This window comes from Falco peregrinus, chromosome 3 (assembly GCF_023634155.1).
Source record: "Falco peregrinus isolate bFalPer1 chromosome 3, bFalPer1.pri, whole genome shotgun sequence".
NCBI lineage: Eukaryota > Metazoa > Chordata > Aves > Falconiformes > Falconidae > Falco > Falco peregrinus.
Window position 1 is genome coordinate 50364896 of NC_073723.1, and position 26490 is coordinate 50391385.

At 36.0% G+C, this 26490-nt stretch overlaps 1 protein-coding gene across 5 annotated transcripts in view; it reads right to left on the reverse strand.

Annotated features, from left to right (window-relative positions):
• Positions 1-3244: 3244 nt before the first annotated feature.
• The window catches only part of SNTG1 (syntrophin gamma 1), a 358597-nt gene continuing 335351 nt past the window's right edge, over positions 3245-26490 (reverse strand). For all 5 annotated transcript variants that reach the window (XM_055800561.1, XM_055800560.1, XM_055800563.1 and 2 more), the window contains 2 exons: positions 18992-19102; positions 3245-9682 (listed from right to left, as the gene is read on the reverse strand). In XM_055800561.1, coding sequence (XP_055656536.1) covers positions 9524-9682; positions 18992-19102 — 270 coding nt within the window. In that variant the 3' untranslated portion in view covers positions 3245-9523. The remainder of the gene's footprint in view (positions 9683-18991; positions 19103-26490) is intronic.

The window sequence follows — 26490 nt, forward strand, 5'->3', positions numbered from 1 at the left end:
AAAGAGAAAGGTGAGACTTTGAGTCTGCTCGCATAAGAAATTTCTCTCGTCTTTTCACTGAAGCTCATGGTACTTGATGGAGTTTTTCTGCTATTTTTAAAATGCCAGTTTCTAGAGATATTTTCACATGACATTCTCAGCATCTAGTAAAAATCTTTCTAGTCCTCTAGGTTTTTTTCATCCTAGACAAAAAAGTCTGAAAAAAGTTCAGATTGCACCTTAGGTAGTCAAAGTTAAAAAAAACAAAAACAAAAACAAAAACAAAAACAAAAACACAAGAAGAAAACAAGTAAAACACTATTGTCTTCCATGCTAACAATTCTTCAAGGCCAAATAAGGGAGTATGGAGTAGCAGTGAGGCCACACACCATCTTTCAGCTGCTATTGTTTCTATGCTGTGCCCTTTAGGAAAATAAATCTCCATTTATGGCCTCTGGAGTTTTAAATCATCTCCAGACCAGGGATACATAGCTGTTACCATAATCACTTTGACCAAGCAATGTTTCCTTTTCACCGTAACAGTGATGCAAGTGTAAATACTCTGAAGTTCATTAGGTCTCTCTGTAATTATATTCACCCCCCACGCCCACCCTCACCCCTCTTCTAGGAATGAGCTACATTTTTCTTTTGATTCACAGTATGTTATTGAAGGGCTATGCAATATACTCCCTCTTCCTTGGTCTCAGCACCTTAAGCGCTTTCCTACATCAGAGTTAGGAATTTTTATCCTCACACTGCTTTATAAACCCGGGTTCTTAGCGAAGCCTCCTTCATTTCCCTCCTGAGCGCCCTGGACAGCAGGACCTGACACCTACAAGTTCTGTAGATGTATCTTGGTTGATTTCCAGAATGTGTCCATACAAGGACAAAAGGACCATGGTGTAGCCTCCTTGGACAAGCAATGAACTTCTAAGTAAGGCTCCACAGTGGCATGGCTATGGTTCAGCATACTGGGGAGCTTCCGCTTCGGCGGAAGAAACGGCATAGGTTCATCTGTGCTGAATATCTGCCCCATGCTTAGACCATCCCTTGAAAATACTGACATTTCCCTAAAGATGAAGGGATTATCCCCTACCGATGAGTGCCTGAAGTGTCTAATACTGCAGTTACTCTACTGCCATAAATGCATTGACTAAGTGAATGCAAAAAAAAAAGCGAAAGAAAGCAACTGTCCTTAATATGTTGTTAACATTTTTATAAATGTGCTGTAATTTGTTTGAAGGGAGAATACAGACTGGATTCCTCCGTGCTCAGCCATTTAAGATTTTCCTTCTATCTTAGTTTCCCTGCCAAGGTTGGTAACAGATCTATTGAAAGGAATAGCTTTGGAGTGTTGAGGTGGTAATAGTGCCATAAACAACACCTGACTTTGCACACCTGGTGTTCCCAAACAGTCAGACCAGCAAGGGAGGTGACGTTGCTGCCAGGGGACGGAGCAGAGGGAGAAGGGCTGCTGCTGGGGGACTGGACGGGGGCTGGCTATTCCTCCCAGTAGCAACAAGAACTCCCACCAGCAGGACATCCATCTCTACAATTTGCCTTCTGGACTAGTCCTTTCTCTTCCTGTGACCAGATTAAGCCCCAGGATGTTTAGACTAATAAAATTCTGCCCTCAGTGTCAAGGACTCCTGCGCCAGGTTTGGTAGCAAGCACCTGTGCCATACATGGCAAAGAAGGGAAGGGCTGGGAAGAATTTGGGCTCAGAGTTGTGAGAAGAGTGTGCATGCAAAGTACATAAAGCACGTAGCCAACAAACCCCAATACTCAGTGTATGGTAAATACCTCTTCAATTTTCTGAACTATTGCATAGTGATATTAACTATAGCACTACACAGAATAAATTCCTTTTTTTTCTTATAAGGGAATTAAGGGATATAATTTCCTGTTTATTAAGGGAATTGTGTTTGAAGAATACTTTAAAAAAAATAAAATGCTACTAAATCGTAGGCAAATGTAAGAACAGCTAGTGTCAAAATAGTGAAAAAACACTAGGGTACTGTACAACTTTATCATTGATAAGATGTGAATATTATACTGTGCTAAATTTTATTGATCAAATGCACAGTTAAACAGATCAAAATTCATTTTAAATGTTTCAAAAATAAATTGTTATAGGGCTTGGAGAGCAAGTATGTTAGCTGTGGAACATAAGTACCATGAATTTAAAGAAACTCGTACAAGGACTGTATCTTAAAAAACTTTGATTCCAAGAATTTTCATTTGAGGTCAAAATCTGTGGGGAAGGTGTAAAACATGCTAGATTAAAAATTGTAATTCAGAAAAAAATAGGTATTTCCAGAATAAACAAACTTTTCAGTTCTATGTGAGTTTATGCTCCCAATGCAAAATGTAGTTCCCCTTTAAAGGGAAAATGGAAATGGTCGCCGTGAAAGGGTTCCTGTACATTTGGAAGACACTTACTTCCAAGATAATACTTTGTAATAATCTTTGGATCTCTTCACCTCTTTTTTTAAAGACTTCTCTCTTTTTTTTTCCTGGCTTTTCCCTTAAATGTGGTATAAAAAGAAACTTGAGACACAGGTAACTAGCTGATGTGACAGAGGTACATATGTTTGCTAACTCACATCAGCTGAATCACATCTGGGAAAAAGGACTGAGGATTTTTTTCAGCATTAAGGGGTCATCACACTTATAATTAAAACAAACTTCTTATTTTTTCCTTCTCTTCAAGATGCTGAAAGGGTTGGTGCCAGCAAGGGAGACTTCCTTGGGAACAGAACTGAGGACAACAACTGCACCCTGAGGTCTAAGAAAGCCCTGGTGACTGGTTGTGGAGAGGGTGGGAAAGGTGTCAGCAGCACTGTCACAAGGGAGCTTAGCTGGCTCCTCCACACCTCAAGCACAAGACAGGCACCAAAATTGTGCCTGTGAGATGTGCACTGCAGGCTCTCACCCTAAATTGTTGAAAAGGTACAAAGGTGCCTAAATAAAAAGCAGGGGCTCCCCTTCTTCCAGCACCTCTTCCTTCAGTCATAGGAAAAGACAAACAAAATTGAACTAATTTCTATTACATAAACAGTTGAGCATGGTGTTGCAAAATAACTTTACCAGCCCAGATTCTTCAAGTATTTTCTTGAACTCTCAGACTTGGCTTTCAGTGATATAAAACTCATACACCGTATAACTGAATACAAAAGATTAGTTTAAAAAGTATTTATTTTCTATTTTTTTTCTGTTATGTTCCATTACAAAAAGAAGCATAACAAAACCAAAACAGAAGATAGCATTTTATTAGTGATACATTAATGAGCTTAAACAACTAGGTGACTTATGTTTGTCACAAATACATATTACAAACAACCACAAAACCATAACTAAAAAGGAAATAAATAATTTTAATAGTTTTCTTAATTTTTAATATTTATAAAATATATAGCACTTTCTATTACATTTTTCAGTCATTTTTATCCATAACAAATTAAAACTTATGACATATATTGCAAATATGCTAAAGGGATAAGAATAATTAAAAAAATCAAAGTTCCTGAAGGTATGAAAGAATAAATCAGTTAATGTTTATCAATTCATTATTGTATATCCAGATTGTGCATATCCTGCAAAAATAGCCATTTCTTCAATTAATATACATATTTTTCTTTATAGTATTATAAGATTAAGATTTTTAAATGTAAAGCTTCATGGATTTATGCTTCTGTTTTACAGTTGTGCCTAATATGTAACTTTCATTAATATATACTAAATATCTCCCATTAGTATATACTAATACACACACACACACACACACACACACACACACACACACTCACACTCACACTGCATTATATATTAGTATATACTGAATAATAAAAGAATTTCTATAATATATAGTTGGGATTATTGTGGAGAAAGTTGTTGAAAGTGGAACACATGTATACCATAGTGAAAACTGATGACATTATGTAAGTGAAAGCGTTTAGTTTTACATTGTTCAATGTATTTTGACAGATTATATAATGTACTGTAATAATATACAGAATCCAAACAGAAATTTCTTTATATTCCAGTATTCCTATGTTTTCTTTATGATTCCAACGGGATATGTACCAATACCTCTGCTAAACTTCCTGAAAATGGAGCCAAGCAAGTAGAAATGTGTTGACATTACAGACCTTATTCCAGGAAAATATTAAAATTGCACTTAAGAACCCTCCAGGTCAGGAAAGCACTTAAGATCAGATATGACTTTATTTGCTTTAACCTGAACGTTAATCACACACTCAGTCGGTCTTACTGGTACACAGATGCCCTTGTGCTAATTCTAATACTGTCCCTGACTGTATAAGAGGTTTAGAGGTTCTGCTATGTAGCTGAGTACAGTTTTGCCATCTGTCTGAGCAAAGGGGGCGACAGAGTGGGGGAGTGTACTCGGGGACCTCAGAGCAAATATGCAGATATGTATTTGTGGTAGGCAGGAAGAAAGATGCAGCAGGGAGAGTGCTGACCAGCACAGGGCAGCCTGCTTGCAGTCAATACTGTCCTGGTGTGGTGAGGGAAAAAGGTATGCCCTGGGCACCCATCAGCCTTCTTCAGATTCACTCTGCCCCTTACTGCAGCGCAGCCATCCCTTTCAGGCACCAAGCTCTGGCAGGCTACACTGTGAAGCTCAGCTTTCTAGGGTCCTTGAAGCACCCACGGTGCACAAGCAGCAGCCACTGCAGAGACTGAGACAGCTGGCACCAGCACCTGGCAGCCTTGCTGTTAGCATCTCAGAGGTTTTATACTCTGGATTCACTTCAATTGGGCTGCATGGTCTGAAAGCCCATCAGGATCGGGAACTCATATAGGTGTGATACTCATTTACTTTCACCCTGAAGACTCAGTTCATATGCTTAAAGACTGCTCTGTGATATGAAGAGTAGCACAGTGAGTGGCAGCAGGCAGGAGCCTGGCTTCAAAAGCACATTCCTGATAAATGAAAACACTAGCATAGAAGCACCTCGAGCACCTTAGAGAGAGAGACACACACACACACATACACCTTCAGGGATCCTAAGCTACATTCCTGCTTTGGATTTCCCTTTGGAGAGCCTCAAGTCCTACCATAGGCATCTAAGACAGGTACTTAAATTTTGGGAGCTGACTGAGTCTGTCATTTTTTCCCATCATGCAGAACTGGTCAGAGGTGCGAGTCCAAAGTACAGACTCATAATTGCCTGAGGCTGAACATTGAAAATCAGCTTAAACTTTTTTTTAGACACTATGCTTTTTCAGAGACCAGACCCTGTAAGGAAATGGAAAGTGCAATACAAGGATTAGTGTTTAATATTAATAAAATAATTTTTTCTGAAGTGTTCCTTGGAATTGCCATACCAGAATTAAAATTGGTCTTTTTGGCATAGGGAATACTCAAGGTTACTTAGACAATACGTAGCAAAGCTGCGGAATTTCTAAGGGCAGCAACTGTACATTCACAAGATCTTCAGCCTTTTTAATATTTTGTTTGATGTAAGAAACATCTTAAGGCATTGAATAAACCAAATCACATTTAAAGTAACAGGCTGCAGTATTGACAACTACCTACTTACGTTAAACTGTCCACTTTGAGGTGTTCTGATAAACTCTACATGCACAGAGTAAATCAATATGTATTTGTGGAATCAAGGACTAATTTGGAAAATATTTTTCATTATTCTCGTCTCAAAGCATATTGATACTGTATATTATTGATTTGCATTCTTATTAAATCTAGTTTGAATGGAAAAAACTTCAAATTACTGGTTTTAAAAAATAACCCACCTACAACCAGTTTGTTTCCACAAACTTCTTGCAACACTTAATTAACAAAATAAAATGGCCAACATTTAAAAGTATGCTGATATTTATTTCAAAGATGCCTTCATGCTACTGGAATGCAAAGCTCTATTGAAAATCTGGAACTGTATTTTTAAATATATGTAGGAAAACAAATGTATTTTTTCACTGAAGAAATCCAGAATGACATGTATTCAAATTGGTAACACTTCCCATAATAAAACTATGCTAACATTATAACCTAGCACATGGTTCATTCTGTGAAGGTCACATCATCTAAAATTTCCATCATAATGCAAAGCAAATCAAACCAAATATATTTAGTTATACTTAAGAGTACATATTTTTGGTACACATCACTTCAATAGGCACAGTACTATTAAGAATTTTTTAAAATTAAATTTATTTAAGAATACCATGACATGAAGAAAACAAATTACATTTTATGCTATGGGTTAGTTGGTTTGCTCTTTTTTGTTAAAATACCTGTTTTCACTTGCATACAGATTTTTAGCCAAAGCTGATAAATCATTATAACTGTGGTTTTGCACTGTCATTGGGCTGTGTTCACTTGCAAAATAATTGTATTCATTATATGTGAAATGTGAAATATGAAATGAGAGGCTGCAACATAAAGCCTGGGTTTTGACACATGCCTATGAAGTTCACTATGCTTTAAATGGGAATCTCCCGTAGGTACTTAAATGAAAAATATAGCCATTTAATATGTTTGTAGATCATATTTTGTAATTTCATAATTAGTTATAACAAAGAGTTCAAAATTTCCCTCTTTGATTCAAGACTGAATTTCTGACCAACTTGCTCTAAAAGGGCAATCCTGGATGCAGAGTCATCTCTGAATATCCTGTGAGGTCTGTGCACAAGCCCATGCTGCATTTACAAACCCATGCTGACCTGTAGTCAAGGCTATGGCATTTTATATTCTGACAAGATCACTTTTATCTTCTTGAAAATAAAAGTACTGACTAAGCCCCATCAGTCTAGCTCTTTGAAATATAGGGTTTTAGAAAATAAATAAGTACCAATTTACAGGCTAATGTTTGTCTCTCAAATGTTGCTTATTTAATGCCCAGTTGCAAAACTCATTGATGAATACAGCAGTTTTACAAAGAGAATACTTGACAGAGATCTTTAGGCTACCTGGTGGAGTCCCAAAAGTTCATGTCATTATCTCAGTTCTGCCCAAGTTGCTTTCATATAATGGAATCCTTTAATCTATGGCAATTTGCAATTACATAGTGTCTGCTGGTTTGGGTAAATGTTATGTTAATTGAAGCACATTTAACAACGTTCCTTGAACAACTCTCAGTTTCAGTGGTAAAACTGAAGGAAAAAACATTCAACTGGCAGCTTTTTGGTTTTTGGTTCTGCTATTACCAGCAGAGCATCTACCGAGGTGTTAGCATGTGCCAACAGTGTGACAGCTGAATGACACAGCATCGCGCTAAAAGGAAGGAGGTGTTTTGGGAGCACAGAGGAGAACTGTCATTAACAGGTATGGGGCTTCTGTTTTCTGTTGTCAGTGCTCTGTCAAAATGTGTGTTTCCAGTATATGCTTTCTTGACAAGGATAGTGCCTGAACTACCATCGTGAAATCTCTTGGACTATCGTTGCTTTGGAGTCAAAGTATCTGGGGTTTGTACTCTTTTCAGGAACAAACACGAGATCCCATGGACAGCCATGGTAATTTTATGTGTTGTTCTGAGACCAGGATGTGACCCCCCTATTCCGGGAAAGTTCATATAAACCAACACATGATAATGACTATGAAAATGTTGTATTTTGATGACATTTAAAGCATTTAGTAGCTGGATTATGACATCATTCCACTGTATTTATCATGGGAAAAAAATGTGTAACCCTTGGAGATGTATTAATAAGAAGTAAGTATGTACTGAAAGACATTTGAAAGCGATTAAAGAGTCCCCAGGAAATATATTCTTACATTATTTGGAGCTAGTATCAAGTGAGATCAGCTGTACTTCAAGGCAAGGATACTCTTACATACATAAATCCAAATACTTGTAATGCAAAGCAAAGAAACAGAGACATGATTTGTCCCTACAGTTCATTCATCTTTTGTTCATGCCTTGCATTTTGAATTGTTCCCATTTTTTTAAAAAAAGCTTTCCTCTGGCTTCCCTTTTGAAGTTTTAATTATCTTAATCTGTGCAAAGGGGTGTGACAGAATTAGTCTTTCTGCTAATCAGGGCAGATGGCATCCATAACCCTTACCTGCTATGTGCTTTTATAACAAGTCTAAGCGGTAGGAGGTGGGTGGAAGTAAGTTTTAATTTCAGTATAATAAACAGAAACCCCATAAAGTACTATTTAAAATGTTATGCACACACTGTAGCTGTACTAAGTATTCCAGCGTTTTTTTAGGTTCTCTTATCCTGTCTGGCAAAAAACCCCTCATTTCTCACCTTTTCTGTTGTTTCAGCTATATCCCATACATGCTCCCACCATTTTACCATCTTCACTGATGTGTGTAATAGCACGAAATTAAATTATTTTTCAAAACGATATTTAAATAAAGTTATTAATTTAAAATTTACGATTCCTGCAGATTTCATCATTAAATGATACTCTGGAACTAGTATGTAGTCCAGAGTGATCTAATATTCTTAACATACAAAGACATTATGCATTCTGTCATTTATTCTTTACAGGCTATTCAATTTATTCCTGTCTTTTACAAAAAAATATATTTTTAAAAAATTAAGAATGTAAAGGGTGGACTCATTTTTCAAGCATAACGTAGAACGCCTATTTTGTTGAGAGCCTGAGTGGAACAGAGGTTCTAGTTATGATGTGAAATCAAGGTTAAACATGGAAACAATGTATTAGATGGATTGTCTCTGAAACAAATTAAATAGCTAAGTCTTGTGAACAAAGACTATTAGATTTAGAGAATGTAATTCTTGGGGAAAAATGAAGAAGTAAATAGCAGACATGATATTTTACACACTTGCACTTAATTTCTAATAAAAATTAAATTTGTATCACATTATTTTTACTTGAAGAGAGACTCATGGAAAGCTGTTTTGCTTTTTGTGGCTTGGTTTGTTTGTTTGTTCGTTTTAATGTATCAGTCCAATATGGCTAGATCTTTGTTATTGTTAGACTAAAAGAATAAAACAGAAAAAGTATCATGACTTTATGTATGGACACAAGTATGGACTTTCAACAGTACTTAAAGTGCTTTCTTATTTGAGGAGATACTTACACAAATGCCTTTTCATGCCTATCTCCTTGTCACCATGTATATGCTTGTTGCTTACTCTTAGGTGATTTATAATATAATGATAGGGTATTAAGTTCATAAGAGTTTAGTATATTGTCATAAAAAACATCTGAAAACAGGAAAATGACAATTCTATTCATGTATTATTACAGCAACTTGAAAATTTTATTAAATACTGAAGTGCTTCATTTCATCATTTATTCCTTTGCTTCCAGTGTTGCTTAAAGCACTATGTAAGTACAAATAGATCATACTAAAAGCATATCCATCCTATTCTGGGGTTTTGACTAGGATTATTTACTGATGTCTTGCAGAACAGAGATGAATTTATGATCCCACGTGACCATCTATCTGCTGATGCTGCAAGATGTCCTGCCTCCAGGCTTGGTTTCCACGTACATGGTTCACCAAAGGTCTACATATTATGAATATTTATACATTGTTATGTCTTCTTGTTAAGTGGCAGTGCTGTAATGTGAGATGTCAAGTAGTATACTTTAATTTGCCTGTACCAGAAGTTGTGGGAGCAGCAGAAGAGGTGGCTTGACTGCCTACATACAAAGGGTCCAAACAAGCCACTTTAGCTGCAAAGAATGAGTGGATACAGTGAAGGACTGCAAACAGGTTGGAAAACTCCAGCTCCTGGAAGTGAAAACAAAAAGATTAAACATGAAACAAAAGAACACCTCACAAACACACACCCAGGAATGAACCACTATTCAAATAGCAATAATTTAAATAGTTTGATGTAATTCTGCTAATGTGCCTGGCAATTCTCCATTATAGGGACTTAGGCACTGATCTATCCCAATTCAGTAAATAACTGGAGGCAAAGATGGAGAAATTTTTAAGTTAAGTGCCTCCACAGAAATATGAGATCCTACTGGCTAAAGGGGAAGGCAAGTGACACTATATAATATCTTTTTGCCTCAGGTTAATGAAAATCTGGCACTTTTGCAGGCTGATTTAGACAGAAATTGAATGACTGCACCATAACAATTTACAAGTCTCTGGACTACCCTGTATACGAAATATACCCACAAAGATCAATAATGTTGAGTTCCACATAAAGTACATTTGTTCATCACATAACCTCACTATTCCTAATAGGTAAGCTATTATCTTACCTAAGCTGATTCTTTAACCAACACCCCCCCCCAAAAAAAAAAAACCCAAACATAAAAAAAGACATATTTTCAAAAAATGCTACAATCACACAGTGATATTCTGGATCTGTCTTCACTGAATGGGTTACTGTTACTGCACCAAAAAAAGGAATAGTTGCCATGTTTTCAACTTATTAGCAGTATTAGACAAAGTCCTTCTTTTTCTACTTTAATTTACATTTCTTCATAGCTTCTCAGCATGCAATTAGACTACCTGGGACTCTTTCAGACAGCACTACAGAGGAAATAAATAAAAACTACATTTTTTTACATATATAATTTTGCTACTTTGTGTTTAATTGCCTTTATCTGATCCGTCTTTTTTAGGTTATCTTCAGTACGTGTTTTTGGAGTCGGCATTTAATCAATAAATAACTGTTGTATTTGAAAGCGAATACAGAGGTATTTGAACACAGAAGTGTAGGGATGGTGGTGCACAGTTGCCACCTCCCTGCTTTGATTCACTTGCTTATACAGATTTCTTCATAGTAATATGAAGCCAGTAATAGATATCTGGTACATTCTATTTGTCTTTCTGTCCAGCACTGGTATTTCCAGGCTATGTAATGCCAAGGATTTTGCTTTTTTGTTTAGAAGAATGTTGATAATGTAAATTCAACAAAAATTGGTAAATATCTCAAAATGACATTAACCTGCAATTTTCTGCCCATTGAGATTTCCTGGAAGATACTACTTCACATAATTCATGGAGACACTCTCAAATCCCTCATGCATGAGGGGGAACAACTGCCTGAAATCAGACAGCTGCATATGCAGAGTGTCCACTGATGTACTGAATGGGTGGAGCTTTGATCAGCTCTCTTACAACCTGAGATGTCCTTCAGACATGGTCAGAAATAAATTTATAAGATCCCATGAGCTTCTTTAAACTCCCCTAACTACCAATTCTCAATAAAGAAGATAAAGTTCATGACAAGTTTCACATACCCGCCATCTGTGTCCATTTTAATAAATCTGTTTAGAGACATTCTCATTTTTAAATGCCATGAGAAGGGTGATTTTGTCACTATGCCAAAGGTTCTTTCCTCCCTCAAATTTCAAAATAAGAAAATTTATCATAGATAGAAAAAAATGGAAATTAAAAGATGAGGAAACAAGGAATTATGGAAGCTATTTCAGAATAAGAACTGTCACTCATTCAAATTAATTTGCCTTTCAGTTAACTCCTTTTTATTAATATGATATAAATTATCCTTCTGGTACTATAAAAGTAAAACTGAAGCTTAAGATGAGAGAATAAATATTTAGCAGAACAGTAAAAAATTTATAATATCAATTCCATGTGTTATCTGTAGAAAGACTACATTTCCCCCTATGTCTGAACAGGCTAAGCCTATTAAAACAAATATTACAGTTTGAGAGTTGAGTCAGTTAGGTAACCTTACTAATTGAAAGTTCTTACTTCCATAATTACAGCTACTAAACACTGAATTTTCACTCAGTGTATTAGTACAATTATTATTAACAGTTATCACAGGTCTTCCTGTAACAGTGACACATTGGGAAGATCCATTGCTCAATGGACCTTCATGGAAAATGGGTGAGGCAACAGAACAGCTTCTGAAGGTCCCATTGGATTACTATTATTGATAGTAGTGACGCAATGCAGAAATTACTTTGACTGCAAAGGTGAACACTAAGAAGTCAGGAAAGGCTAGATTATTATTATTTCCCATGAAACATTATTCCTATTTCAATGTAGACATGCATACTTAACTGGAAATTAAAGCAATGTGAAGCACAGTAGGCTGACTGGTTTGTAGTGAGTACATAAAGACCTGATTAATGGCAGCAACTCAGTTCACAGGAGTCTGATTGATGGGAATGAAATCTATCAGGAACAACAGTTTTCTGGCAGATTAGCCTAATCAAAAGAAAGCTTAACAGACAAAACATTCCCTCACTTCTGCTGAGAACTTGCCCTTTTAGCTGTCCACTGGGCTGCACTACTGCCAGCAGATGGAGGGGAGCCCACAAGCTTTTCTGCATACCTAGCCACACCTGGTTGTTTTCATCTATACTTTGTTGTCAGTCTTTCTCTTGTCTGAATACCCTTTCATCTAGGCAGGTATTGCACACCCAGCTTCAGATGAATTTTCAAATAAACAAACAGGCAAACCTTAAGAAACCTGAAGAAATATGCAGCTGAAGTCATTAAAGTTACTACCAGTAGGAAAAAGCAAATGCTCTGAAATCAAAAAAAGGCAAAGAAATCCATACTTAAGGTACACCCACTTGTCTGTGCACAAGTACACAATTTACTACTTTTGCCTGTTGCCTGTACACCTCACCTAAGACCCTACTGTCCTAGGAATGTCTGTGTACCCTCTGGTCTTCACATTATCTTCCTAAACTATCTCTTGATCAAGCTACTCTCACCCTACATGGCTGTCATTATACCAGACATCCCCAGATTATTAATCTGAACACTCACAGTTTCTGCTGAGGACAATGTAAGTGGGCAGAAAGGTATGTGAGAAAGATGCAGTCACTGATTATGACCAGAAGTGTAGGGGAATTTTAGTAACCTTTCACAAAGAATGTCTGGATTGACATGGATGAAAAGAGAAAACAGGAATTGCCCCCAGAGAAAAAAAAATACAAACCCCAACTCTTATTGCATTATATTAATCACACAACTACATAAAGAATACATCTACAGAACCAAGCAATTGTAAGACTGTAAGTATTCATGATATGGATAGAAAAATATTTTCTCTTTCATCTATATATAAGTTGCAGATAAGAGATTTGTTCTTTCGTCAAACGTGGTGTTACATGTCATATATATACTAAATATTATTGCAAAATCTGATCTAAAATAGATAATAAAGATAATCCATGCGCAAGACATGAGGAAACTAAAAACTGAATCACACAAACCTACACAGGTCAGAAATCTCAACTCAGAAGGCAGTCACTACAATTGAGCAAGCACTCTTAAAAGTCCTAAGGATGTATACTTAAATCCCTTTAAAGATGATCTTCTAAATCTGAAGAGCACTGTGATGCTCACAGAAAACCCCTCAAGGCTAAGAACAAGGATTAATTAAAAATTATATTTTGGACAATATACTTGAAATGAGCAGAAATTTAAGTCTGGAAAATGGTGCAAGCATCCATCAAGACACCTTGCAACACTTGAAAGTGAGCATTTTGTTCACATTACAACAGCACTAACTCAGGGTATTTGTCTTTATATTAGATTTCTATACAAGATAATTTCAAGTAAAAATTAATTGGCATTAATTATCATTAAGGTAGTATTAATTAATTAATAACTATTAATGCTAAGTCCTTGAAGCTACAGTTCTTTTTTTGCTGATATCATATTTCTGCGCTCTTCTGTTCTCTATATTCAAATAGTCAAAGACAATTGACTAGATCTTCATCCTGATGTGCTGACTTTTGCATTCGTTTCAGTTTTGTAACACTCAGCTTAGGGTTTCAGCTAGTCTGTGAACAAAAGCTAACCTGATGCAGCACAGCTATGCGACCTTGCCTGAGTTTTTCTGACAAAAGTGTCGAGCTGCGAAAAAGCCCTGCACATTGCGAAAGGTGAAAGCACAGGCCGAAGTGGAGCTTTTGAGTTATATATATGTTTTACAAGGCACAGACACTCTCATTTCGCAGAAATTACTAACTGATGCATTTACTTGCAAAATTCAAATGGAAATCACATGTAATAAGAAAAACAACGCTGATGCTGATTTTTATATACATTACATATTCCTATGTTTGGGAGCGCACACATATATCTCAAAACAGGATCTCTCATAGCTTTAACATATGCTTCATTTTACTTAGCCAGGTAAAACTGAAGAGTATAGCACAATGAGTTTGTTACAGTCTTGAGACTGTATTAGCCTCTGGAAGCTGCTGTGATACTGGAGAGACACCAATGAATCATTAAACTATAGCTAAACAAATAGGCAAATATATAGGTAAATAGATAAGGAGGTGCCTAAGTGAATTCCTTTGTGTCTTACAGATGAGGAGAAAGTTTTGCCCATCTGTGCTTGGTTTTTTTCAACCCAACCCCAACAGCTCTGTATGAATGAAGGAGAGCAATACATAGGCTCCATGTTCTGCCAAGTAGACAGCTCCATTTTGTAGCTCTCAGTCAGAAAAATTCTGTCTGACTGCACAAACTTGTGCAATATCTCCTGCTGAGTGACAGCTGGGAAATAACATACAGATTGGGATGTCTGAGAGGTATTGATGATTAGCGTTGCCCCTAAGTGGTTTTCTTCTCAGAAACCACTTAGACCTTGCCTTAGGGACCTTCAAAGTTAGGTGTTTGCATCCAGAAACTCTGCCATAGACCCACTAGTGTGACCTCTGGTAATTACTGTTCAGATTTTTCAGACTGGAATTGCTGAAATCTATGAGGAAACACTTCTTTTATACTACAGTATATAACTTCATAGTAACATGATATTACCTACAAAGAAGCCAAACAAAAGCATCAGTACAAATGTTTAAATATTTCTAAATTACTTTAAATCTGAAAAGAAGTATGCCTGGTTAAACTGTAACTAAATCCAAAACATGCCATTTTGAATTCTGTTAAGTCAGGCATGAAGCACACTGTAAAAAAAATTGACAGCATTATAAAAATATCAGTTATTCAGTGTCAGTGAAGGACTCTCTATCACTAAGGAATATAAACTCTGGTGGCAAGTGTGTTTCTCAAAAAAAAAAAAAAAATCTGACTGATGAATGGATGTAGTTCTGCATTTTTTCCCCAAATATTTTTTCCCAAAATATTTTTCCCTAGATTCTTCTAACATTAACAATGATATCTCTGTATATTCCACCAGAACACAGAGAAGGTGCTGGACAACTATGAAGACCGTATGACTAAAATTTAAAATTCTGTTGTGGGATTATTTTTTCCAAGCAATGTCCATCTAAAAGTCTGAAGGTATTTCTACAATAATAACAAATTTATCTAAATTTTGGATCAAAATTCAAAAGCTAAGCACTCTGACACTATTAATTCTCTAGTTAATGAATTAAGTGTTCCAAAACTAAAGGATATTATTGCAGATAATAACACATCGTCCCATAATCAACACACATCTGGAATAGCTTGAGATACACAAAATTTGTAAATAAAGGAACACAGGAAGCATTTGGATTTTGATAACTCATATTTTCACAGGAAGGAATTATATACAATCATAGAATCATTTAGTTTGGAAAATACTTTTGAGATCAAGTCCAACTGTAGGCCTAGCACTGCCAAGTCCACCAGTAAACCATGTCCCTCAGTGCCACACCTACGCATCTTTTAAATACCTCCAGGTATGGTGCCACCTCCCTGGGCAGCCTGTTCCAATGCTTGACAACCCTTTCAGTCAAGAAGTTTTTCCAAATATCCAACCCAAACCTCCCCTGGTGCAACTTGAGGCCATTTCCTCTCGTTCTATTGCTTGTCACTTGGGAGAAAAGACCAACAACCACCTGGCTACAACCTTCTGTCAGGCAGCTGTAGAGAGCAATACGGTATCCCCCAAGCCCTCTCTTCTCTGGGCTAAACGACCCCTGTTCCCTCAGCTGTTCCTCATAAGCCTTGTGCTCCAGCCCCTTCACCAGCCCCATTGCCCATCTCTGGACACGCTCCAGCCCCTCAGTGTCCCCCTCGCAGTGAGGGGCCCAAACCTGAACACAGTGTTCGAGGTGCAGCCTCACCAGTGCCCAGTGCAGGGGGACGGTCACTGCCCCAGTCCTGCTGGCCACACTGTTTCTGATAAAATACAGGATGCTGTTGGCCTTCTTGGCCACCTGGGCTCACTGCCAGCTCATATGCAGCTGGCTGTCAACCATGATGAAAGCAATATTATTTAAAAAAATAAAAGCCAAACAAGAACAACAACAAAAAAACCCCTCTGGCCAGATTACCTCACATTTGCAGGGAGTAACTGAATTATAGTGCATGAACTACATTAACACATTCCATCAGTGCCATAGCTGAAACTTACAGTTGGAGGAAAAATGATCTTGAAGGCAAGAAAAGCAGGAGTCTCAGATCAGGTATGCATATGCCATAGTGAGTTCTGCATGGAGTGTATCAGTGTTAATGATGACAGGGAAAAAAACACTCTCAGTTCTAGCGACTGTCTTAAGTTGTATCAGTTACTTGCCATGCCCTGCTTCCACACTACCGCTAGGGAATGCAGAAATGAAGAGCCCTAATATGTTGGTGCAATGGGCCCTCAGATTTTTGGATTTGTTCTCAGTTGTGAGCTCTCATTTTACTATATTCTGGTTATTCCCTGTGCGTTACCTTTACGTAAAGAAAACATTACACTGTATTTCCCCTTAGAACAGTGGCTCTCCAGGCCACCTGAAGCCCAGAGCTTCATTTAACAGGTGATGATAGCTGTGCCCATGAATATTCATCACAACCTTTAACAGATGTTTTACAAAATTCCCATCATCTGATTCCAAATGAAGCCTGCATACAGTATGCATGAAACCTGGCAGTACAAGCATTTCTGAAAATCTGATTAACATTTCCTAATGACTCAAGAGTTCCCCAAATAGCTATACCTCTAAGTCTGTAATGCCAGTAAAGTCCGCAAATTAGAGGCTAGATTGTTCCACCTCTTCTTACACTGAATAGTGCTTTAAATCCATGAAAAGTCTGAAGGACACCGATGGGGCCTATCCATAGAATTTTAAACTAACCAAAGTTGAAAAAAATATGACCCAAGAATCCTCACGTTCGGTATATAGCCACATTTAATTATATTTCTTAGACTAAGCAACATACTTCATATGTAATCAAATTAGAATGTATAAAGTGCTCACTACAAATGCCATGGCACCTTCCAAAGACAATATGATCTGACGTTTTTTGATCATGATATAATTGGAATGCTTTGATCACCAAGAAAATAAATTAAAAGTAACAGATTTTTATTCCCAAATTGATCACCGTAGAAGTTTGAATTTCTAATAAAGAGAAGCATCCAGGCAACATGACAGCACATTAATAAGCATATTAGGAAGTTTGTATAATATTTTGCCTTCATAAGGTAGAAGGTATCATTTCTGCCTTGATAAAAGGTAGAAAGATGAAATTTCCTAGAAATAAAGTTCCATTGAGTTTGAGTAGGAATAACAATAGATACGATAAAGGTACCAGGATATATCTCTAAGGCTTATAAAGTGGTTTGCATGGCAGATTTAATTTAAAACATAAATACATTCAGATGAAACATATTTTCTTCTTCAAAATCAACATGTCATACTTTTAATTTTTATTTATTATTTAATTAAGAATTAAAAATATATTCTAGTTTTACTGAAAAAAAAAGAAAAGAAACACTGTCCCCTTGGTTTCCTACAAAATTTCTTTAGTCCTAAAATCATATGTTGTGTTAACATAATGGCAATAGCGAACAGATATTAGAAAAATAATGAGGAATTTAATTCTTCAGCTGTACTTAGCAGCATGATAAAGGTTCCCAATTATTTGTTTAGAAGAAAATCATCCTCATGACATTGGGCTGTTACGTTTTCTTACTAGAGATGAGAAGAAATTCTGTACAATTAAAACAATTTCTGAAGGAAACTGGAAGTAAGAAAATATTTATCTTTGAGATGTAGCAGGACATGAAGGTACTGAAAGCCACGGTCCACCACATTAATGGGAGCTTTTACGTACCTTTACTGTATTGAGTAAAACATTCAAAATCAATTAAATAGCTGTTAGGTAGAAAATAATTAATACCAAACATAAAGAGTTATGCAAGAAGGAAAAAATAGCTGCTTAATGTAGCTACTTACATTTAAACTCACAACTGCCCCTGATAAAAGGCATTTTTTATTTACATACTTTATTATGCTGTGTGTATTTAGCCCTTTTAGAGAGAAAAATATTTAACCATTTCCTTTTTGCTCATGGAACTGTATTGTTGTATTCATTCAGCAATTTTCTCTCTGACACGGTCAGGAAAAAAGGTATACGCTTCCAACACAATTTTTAAAGATGGGCAAGAAAATAGTCTTTAGGTTTACACAAAAATTGGGATTGTAGACAAAGTATTTTCAATCCACACTCTAAGGCAGTTCCAGTCGCCAAAGATCCTGGGAGATCATGTGTCCTCACACTCCCGGAACAGTAAATGACCTATTCTCCAAAGACATAAATCAAACTAAGCATAAATCCCTCAGGGTTACTGTTTTCATAGATCAACTCTTGACTCAAAAGCATAACTGAAAACACAACTTTTCTGATTTTGAATTAGACGCAGACACACAACTTCAGTCTTGTAAGGGAATATCTTTTTAATCCGCATTTTTTTGCTCTGAGAATAAACCAAGATTTGTAGATGTTGGGTTTTGTCTGTATGTTGACTGAAGAATGTATTTTGCACCATTCCTTCTTGATACAAGTACAGGGTGAAAAACAGGGCATTCAAGCTCTCAGCCAGCTTTATCAAAATGATGGAGGAGAGTTGGCAAATATGCCTAAAACTATAAAGAGCAAGCCCTGTTTTTTTTTTTTTTATTATTATTATTTTGTAATGTAATTACAACCTCAGAAGACTTTAAATTAGCAAAAAACCAAGCAACTGATTAAGTTTTCTTTTCCTGGAATTTATTTGGTTTTCTTTGCATTCTTTGACTTTTTGCATTAAACTAATATTTCTAAGAAATTTAGTTTAATTCACGTCTGTTCCCCTAGATGCTTTGATAACTGCTTTTAATGTACATTGCCTTTATAAAACAAAAAATGTATTGGTTTTACCTTTGCTTCAATTTGTTTAGTATCTTGGTTTTGGAACAAAAATTTGATTTTGCTCTTCCCATCATCTGAAGAACCTTTAAGCTGAGAAAACTTGTACCTCCAAAGTACAGCCTAGAGAGAAAAAAATAACAAACCATAAAAAAACATACACAAGCAACTCAATATAGTTGTAATTGAAAATTGTATTAAAAATAGCTGATGTCCTTTCGAAGGAATTTTTAACCCTGCTATGGTACATAATTCAATCAATTTAATGTTTTGTGGTCTGATGTCCCTTGGATCACATGGATACTTTGGCAGTGTCTGATGATCAGTCAGACTACATTTTGTAAAATTTGCTCTGAAATTCCTTTATCTATATTTAATCCTGAGAAAAAAACCCCAAAGGTTAGTACATTCATTCTTATGCCAAAAAAACAAAGTTTTTTTTTTCTACTGATGATCTGTGGAGTCCCTACTCCATCTGAAGTGATTACTTCTCAAAGAAGTTGTCTGTTTTAATTCACGTTAAAAAAAATCTAGCTGTATCAACATAAATGGGACTTATAAAATTTAAAAAATTATCTATTTCTAAGTGATAAAGTAACAAAAGGAAACCCTGTAACGAGAAATTATTTTGAGTTTACCTATGAAAGCTCTAATCAGGAATTTTAGCAGATCATTAATTCCAAGCATATCAGTGGCCTTTCAAGTAATTATATTATGAATTACATTGTGTCTTGTTGGAAAAAAAAAAAAAAGACAGATTATAGAATAAACACGCAATTAATGAAATTTACAGCTGGCTAGAAAAACATTTTTCTTTTTATATCTAATGTGGATTTATGTAGGAAAAATACATTTCAAATTACTTTCCTTAAAAGTGGAAAAGAGCAATTTTATATTTTATGTCTTTTTAACCTCATTTAAAGATTCCCCACACACACCCCTGCCCCAATATTTTGAAGCACTAACATTTTTTCATTGTGAATTCAGTAGTATTTCACAAAATTATAAGGTCATCCTCATTCATATTGTGCTGTTACTTTGAGGAGACACTAATTTCACATGCATGGGACAACACGAATTTAAGGCAAGATGTGCTACTCCATTCTTTTTTTCTAAGGGTTTGTAAATTACTTCCTCTCAGTGGTGTAGGACGATACTTCCATCTGTGCCCTTTGTCTATATTGATGAATGATTTAGTATCTACTTTAAATTAAACAGAATATAAGGGAGGCCAAATTTTTAACTGTCCTAAATCTATGCAGGTCCCTTTGCTTCAGGATGTGTTGATCTCTTTATGTTAATGACTAACACAAATCTCTAACCTGCACTAAGCTAAAGAAAATTAGCTGTGTTTATCTTAGTAACTTGAGGGGGAAAAAACCCAAACCAGCCAAAAGGAAAGTATCTTAACTGCATACATTACACAAAGCAAGTGCTAGAATTATTTTCCCTAAAATTCTCTCTTTGTATTTGCCCCAGATAAAAAATCCCAATTCTCAGCACCACTTTCATTCTCTGTTTTTGTATGATATGTGAGCTCCCATCTACCATAAACAGTGTTAAAGACATTATCTTTCAGAAAAACTAGAGGAATTTGGCGATTTTTGTGGAGCGATATCATATTTGTTTCAAATGCTGTCTTCCTGGGCCCACCAATCTGTGCTACAGAAAATAGAATAGCTACCCTCATCTCTGTGTGCAATTACTTCCACCTTGTTTGATCAATAACGTTTACTTACACCCTGTAGATAGTAAGTTAAAAAAAACAAACCAAAACAGCCCAGTATACCATTCAGGTGGTTATACATCCTACCTATGTTGTAAACTCCTTTTTTACAGACCTATGTAACTCAACAAATCTTGTCAGAAGGTCAAGACCATTGCCTTTCTACAGGAACAGCAAATCTATATAAGCACGTAGTTTCCTAGATGAGAAATGTAAAGGGCATTGATGGTCTACCTGTCTCAGGAGAACAACAATAAAAGAAGCAAGAGAGAGGTGCAGTAGTAAGAAGGACCCTTACAGGGGCATGCAAAGTCCCAGGGTATCTGGCCTTATTCCCAACCACATTAAGTTTGAGTGAAGATGAAGGACATGCAAAACTGTAGTGCTTCAGCATTTCCCATGCACTTTTGCCACTCACTTCATTCCCACTCAGAGGAACGAGAATGCCACACCAAACCACAGGCATGATTCAAGAACACACTCCAGTTTACGTATAAAATTGGTTTCCAAGAGCCCTACATAGCAATGGCTCTTACTTATGTACATTGCAAAATCAGATTTATAGCATGGAGGGCATGAAATTCTTCTTGAGATTAATCCCAACAAGACTGCACCTCTTCCATAAGGATATGAAACAAGTTCTTAGAACTGACAGTTCAACAGCACACTTCAGAGACTATTAAAAAACTTTCCATCTAAAGTGTAAGGAATAAAAATGCCATTGACAATGCATGCAATGATATTGATCAACAAATTGCGCACACTTTTTCCCAAAGATGTCTACATGAAGGAGAGTTCTTTCTGCAAAAATTAGAGTGGAGAAATGTGAGTTTTAAGTTACTAAGTCAGCAATACAAAGTATTTCAAACGTTCAAGCTAGTCATCCTGGCTACTTCTTTTGTTCTAGAGAACTTCTGAATAACAGTTCCTTCATCTTGGTTTGAAATACTGGTTCACTCCGATGCACTCTGGATGCGTCTACACCTCAATGTACCACACTACATCAAAAGTGTAACAACTAGCTTAAACCATATGTCCAAATTCTAGATACTGAAGATTGGGTGAATTAGTTAAGCATATGCCCAGGAAGACCCATTTACTGAAGTGCTGCCCTGTGTAGCCAGAACTGCATGTTTTGCATGTGTAGCAGATGTACAAGATGATGCAGAATGCTGTAACTAGCAGTCAGATCTCTCTCTTAAAACACAGTACTTGAGGATCCCTGGGTTACATCCTCTTGTGATTTCATATGTTCTGGGTGGAGGTTTTTCCTTTCGTTACTGCAGAATGCATAAGCAGTGAACAGGGACCAGACCTATCCATTTTCAATTACTACCTCAGAGTGCCAAAATAGAAAAGAGAAGCAAAATCTACTCACCTAAGCACCCAGTTTCACAGAGATGTGTAGCTACAGCAGTGACATAAATGCATGAGAGAGAGTTTCACATATTAGTATCTTTCATGTTCTTATGGGCTGACTTCAGCGTCACAGTGCTCCCTGTGGGGACTTCTGAATTCTAATTTTAAAGGGTAATTCTGTATTAGGAATAGGAACCCTTGGGGATACTGATCTATACCACTGTCAAAGCCAATTGAATGCCTTTTTTCCATGTTTTTGAACATCACAGTTTCTCAGAATCGTTTGTTGAATGCTTGCATCAGAGTTAACATAGGTTGATATAATTTTGTACAAATTTATATGTATGTATAGATTGGTTTCTAAGCAGTAAGTATATTTGTAAAACATGTTGGCTTTTCCTCAAATTTCTGAAAAACTAAACTTATGTCATATAAATAATTTCTAAATAAGTTTTTATGAAATATAAAATATAAGCAGAAGTACTTGTTTGAAGATACAGTGTTAATGAGCTCAAAACTCTGTAATATATAATGATAGGGCTTCTTTTAGTTAATAAAAGTAACCTGTTCTCCTTAAGAGCTTTTCTTGTATAATCCTCAGTAACTGTGCATAACCTGCATCACTGAGAATATTTTACAAGGCTATATATAGCATTTTTAGGAAGCAGCAAATTTTCATTTACCCTAAGACAGATTTGACAGGTAGACCAGGCGGCAAGTCCTTTTAAAGTACAAATTGCAACGTTAAAAAAGGTTCTGTGGTAGGTGCTGGCATCAGCTACTTGTGAGGACCCTGAGACACTTCTCAAGTAGAGGCACTCAACCTTATGGTGCCTTGATGGAAGACCAAGTTGAGAACTCAGTATGCACTACTTACTGCCTTTAAAAGGGAACTCTCAATTCATGAGTAGAGACAGAACTTGTGAATAACAGCAAGCAGTCTAATTTAGAAACTGGGGACCAAGGTAGCAGCATATACTGAAAATACCACCAGCTTCACAATTTGCATACATCTAGTGTGGTAATGGAAAATCTGACATAGTTAATCCATGTTTTGAGAAATGCACTGTAAGAAGACAATCTCATTGAATAATAATGTGTGTATTATGCATAACATTGAAAACCACCAAGATAGAAATCATTTTCCAAATTATTATTCATAGATCACTTAGGCTGCTTTTTATATTTTATACCATTTAATAAAATTAACTTCAAAGAATACCAGAATGCAATGCAAACAAATAAACAGTGCAGACAAGTTGCCAAATTAGATTTAAAACTTCTCTTGAGATGCTATTAAGTTATTGTAATAAGAAATCATGAAAAAGCAAAATCCTGTCTTCACTGAAATTAATAGATTTTTTTTTTCCTTTGACATGTCTGGGACCAAGATTCTCCACCAATACTTTTTAATGAGAAATATTATATTTATGAGTAATCATCTAGGGCTCATTTGTTCTACTCTTTATAAGCAAACTGCTACCTATTATCTTCTGCTAGTGTTATTTTGCTATAATTACGCAAGGATTCTCTCTGCCTGATTATTTTTATTTTATAGATGAGACAGAAATGTAATACATAAATGGCACATGGAAGAAAAGCTATTGACTTCAGTACCTGTAATAGTTTGCTGATGTTCCCCACAGTCACATAAGTGAAGAAAATTATATTGCTTCTATTCTTAGCACTAGTGCTAAATCTAGAATACCTGTTCTGCAAGGAACATTAGAAAATATTTTCAAATTCATATCATATGTCAGTTTGCTACTCATTCCCATTATTTCAGAATCCTGGAGTAAATGTTGATGAGACCCCATCAAACAAAATCACTTCCCATCTAGGTAATGGCATCAGAAAAGTGGGAATGCATCACAGTTATCTTAGTTTAGGATATGATTGGGAGCATTGGTTAGAGTTGGGGTGGGTTTGTTTGTTTGTTTGTTTGGTTGGTTGGTTTGGTTTTTTTGTTTCAGGTCAAGGAGCTTGATCTACTTTAGACAAAGACTGGATTACCAAACAGAATAAACAGGTGTCTCTGTATTTTTACTATACATAGAAATATGGGTGTCTGACTAGTCCATGACTCTGTGATAGCTATATGGTTTAGAAAGGATATACAGGGTATTTTGCATTTGGCACTAGGAAAGAAAAGCTGTATTTTGTCAACATGAGTCTCCAACCAGAACAGAATTAATTTGTGTCCTATTGCTTCAATGATGGACCACCTTCAATTTATAAAGTCTTACCTCTTCTACATTGGATCATGCACTGTGGACCAATTCTGCTCTTGTAAAGAGACCATTTACACTTAATGAACTTGTGAAATAGTGTTTGTACCACATATTGCAATGGCATTATTTCACCTGTCAATGCACATCACCAAATGCAGGTTTTTTTGATATTTTCAATTGACATGAATCATACAAGTTTTATTATGTAATAGCAAAAGAAGTTTGGCTTCATTAGGATGTTTGGAAAAAACCTGAAAGAGTCTGTCAGTATTTTATAATGATTAGACAGATACATCTCAGACCACCTGTAAATGATGGAGTAAATAATGAAACCATCTTTATTAAGAAGAGGATGTCAGGGGTCGCTTTTAAAATATTAGTTTCAGCAAATCCCTTTGTCCTCTTTTCCATTGCATCTTCAAAAAGCTGTAGCTGTACTTTTCCAACACTGCCTCCTTTTCCCCTGATACTCTGATTAAATCTTTCTTCTATTTAGCTTGTTAAGGCAATTTTTATACTTTATATATATTACAGAATTATGCTAAATTTCAGTGGACACCTTTCAAGCTAATGTTGTCTGTCATCTGACTAAAATAAGTGATACTCCTACAAGTCAATCTAAATCAAGAGCAGATTTCTTGTAGGTCCTTATTTTCAAGAATAAAAGTAATTGGGTCTTCAGGCACCTGGGATACACCTTAATTTGGCTGTTTGTCTCATACCTAATTGAGAAAAATTGCATTCTTGCAAAGTGACACTTTGTCCATACTGATAGCAGCAGTAGGGAGCTCAGTAGGATTAAGGTCTTGTTCATCTTCAGTTCTACTGTGTTACCAATCTCTGGAGAGTGTCTTACTAAAAAGAATTATGGTCCAAGGCAATTTCCTTTGTCAACTGCTATGGCTTTCTAACCATAAAGGGAAAGACAGGGGAGGACACAGAGGATAAAAAAACAAAAATGAGACAAAGGAAAAAAGCAAGGAAGTCAGCCCTAATAAAATAACTGTTTTTACCAATTACTGAAGTTACATCGAATGTTAAAAGACTACAGTTTATTTGCTTATTACTGATGGATGACCCACCATCATTTGTTTGTTTCTAGCCACAGTACGTAAGACTGTATGAAACATGCTTGACAGTTTATATTAATGTTTTAGTAGCTATTTGTTCAGCATTTCAATTTCTAAGCATGGAATAAATATTTGTTCACAACCGTTACATTATTAAATCTCCACCTTGAAGTGAGCCTGGTTTCCTTTTGTCTCCTCTATTACTGAACCTTGGATTTCAAGGGAGTTTTTACATGCTGTTTCTTTTCAATATGCTCTATGTGTATTAACTGCACGAAGACCTTAAGTTATATATCCCTAGAAAATGTGGAGTTTGTTGCTAAAGAAGTGAAGATATTAAAGAAATCAAGAAATTCTGTTCTGTGTTATTTAACAGTCTTTTGGTACGAAAAGCAAATTAAAGATATTTGCAATACTATTTACGGTTTACAGTGTATTCTCTTTTTTGATGAACTGTGCAAAATGCCTGTGAGAGAGCAGATGACAGGTATATTGAGCTTTGCTGATATGCACCTTGTGGGCCATTATGGAGCCTTTTGTTACTTTGTTCTAACATCACCATATAATTCAGCAGCACTTTAATTTATTTTTAGTCCTATAAGGGATGATTTTTCTTTCTGCTGACAAATATATTTTTTGACTGCTGCTTTAATAAGCAGTAAATGTGATGGAGTACAGACATAGCATTTTGCACAGGTAGGTATACTGCAAGGTACCCTCACACAAACACATACATATATTCTCCATACAAGTTATGATGAAAATATGCACATTATAAAAACAATTTTAATGACTATTTGAGTAGAAACAGAAGCATATATAACATATGTATTCTATGTATATACACCCATACTCTTGAAAAGCAGACAATTCTTTTGTAAGAAGCATGTTAAAAAGTTATTGAATGCCACTTGAATAAGTAGTTTTTTACATTGGATCACTTTCAGAATAGTAGTGAGCTGAACTTCAGTCCATGTCTTGTTATGCTTTTCAATAGATCAGTCTCCATCCTTAATTCTTATGGTGGCCACACTGGCTGCAAAACCGCATTTATAAATGCTTATCATTATATCTGTGTATGTTCTTACCTTACACAAATCACCCACAAAAGAGTTATATTTGCTC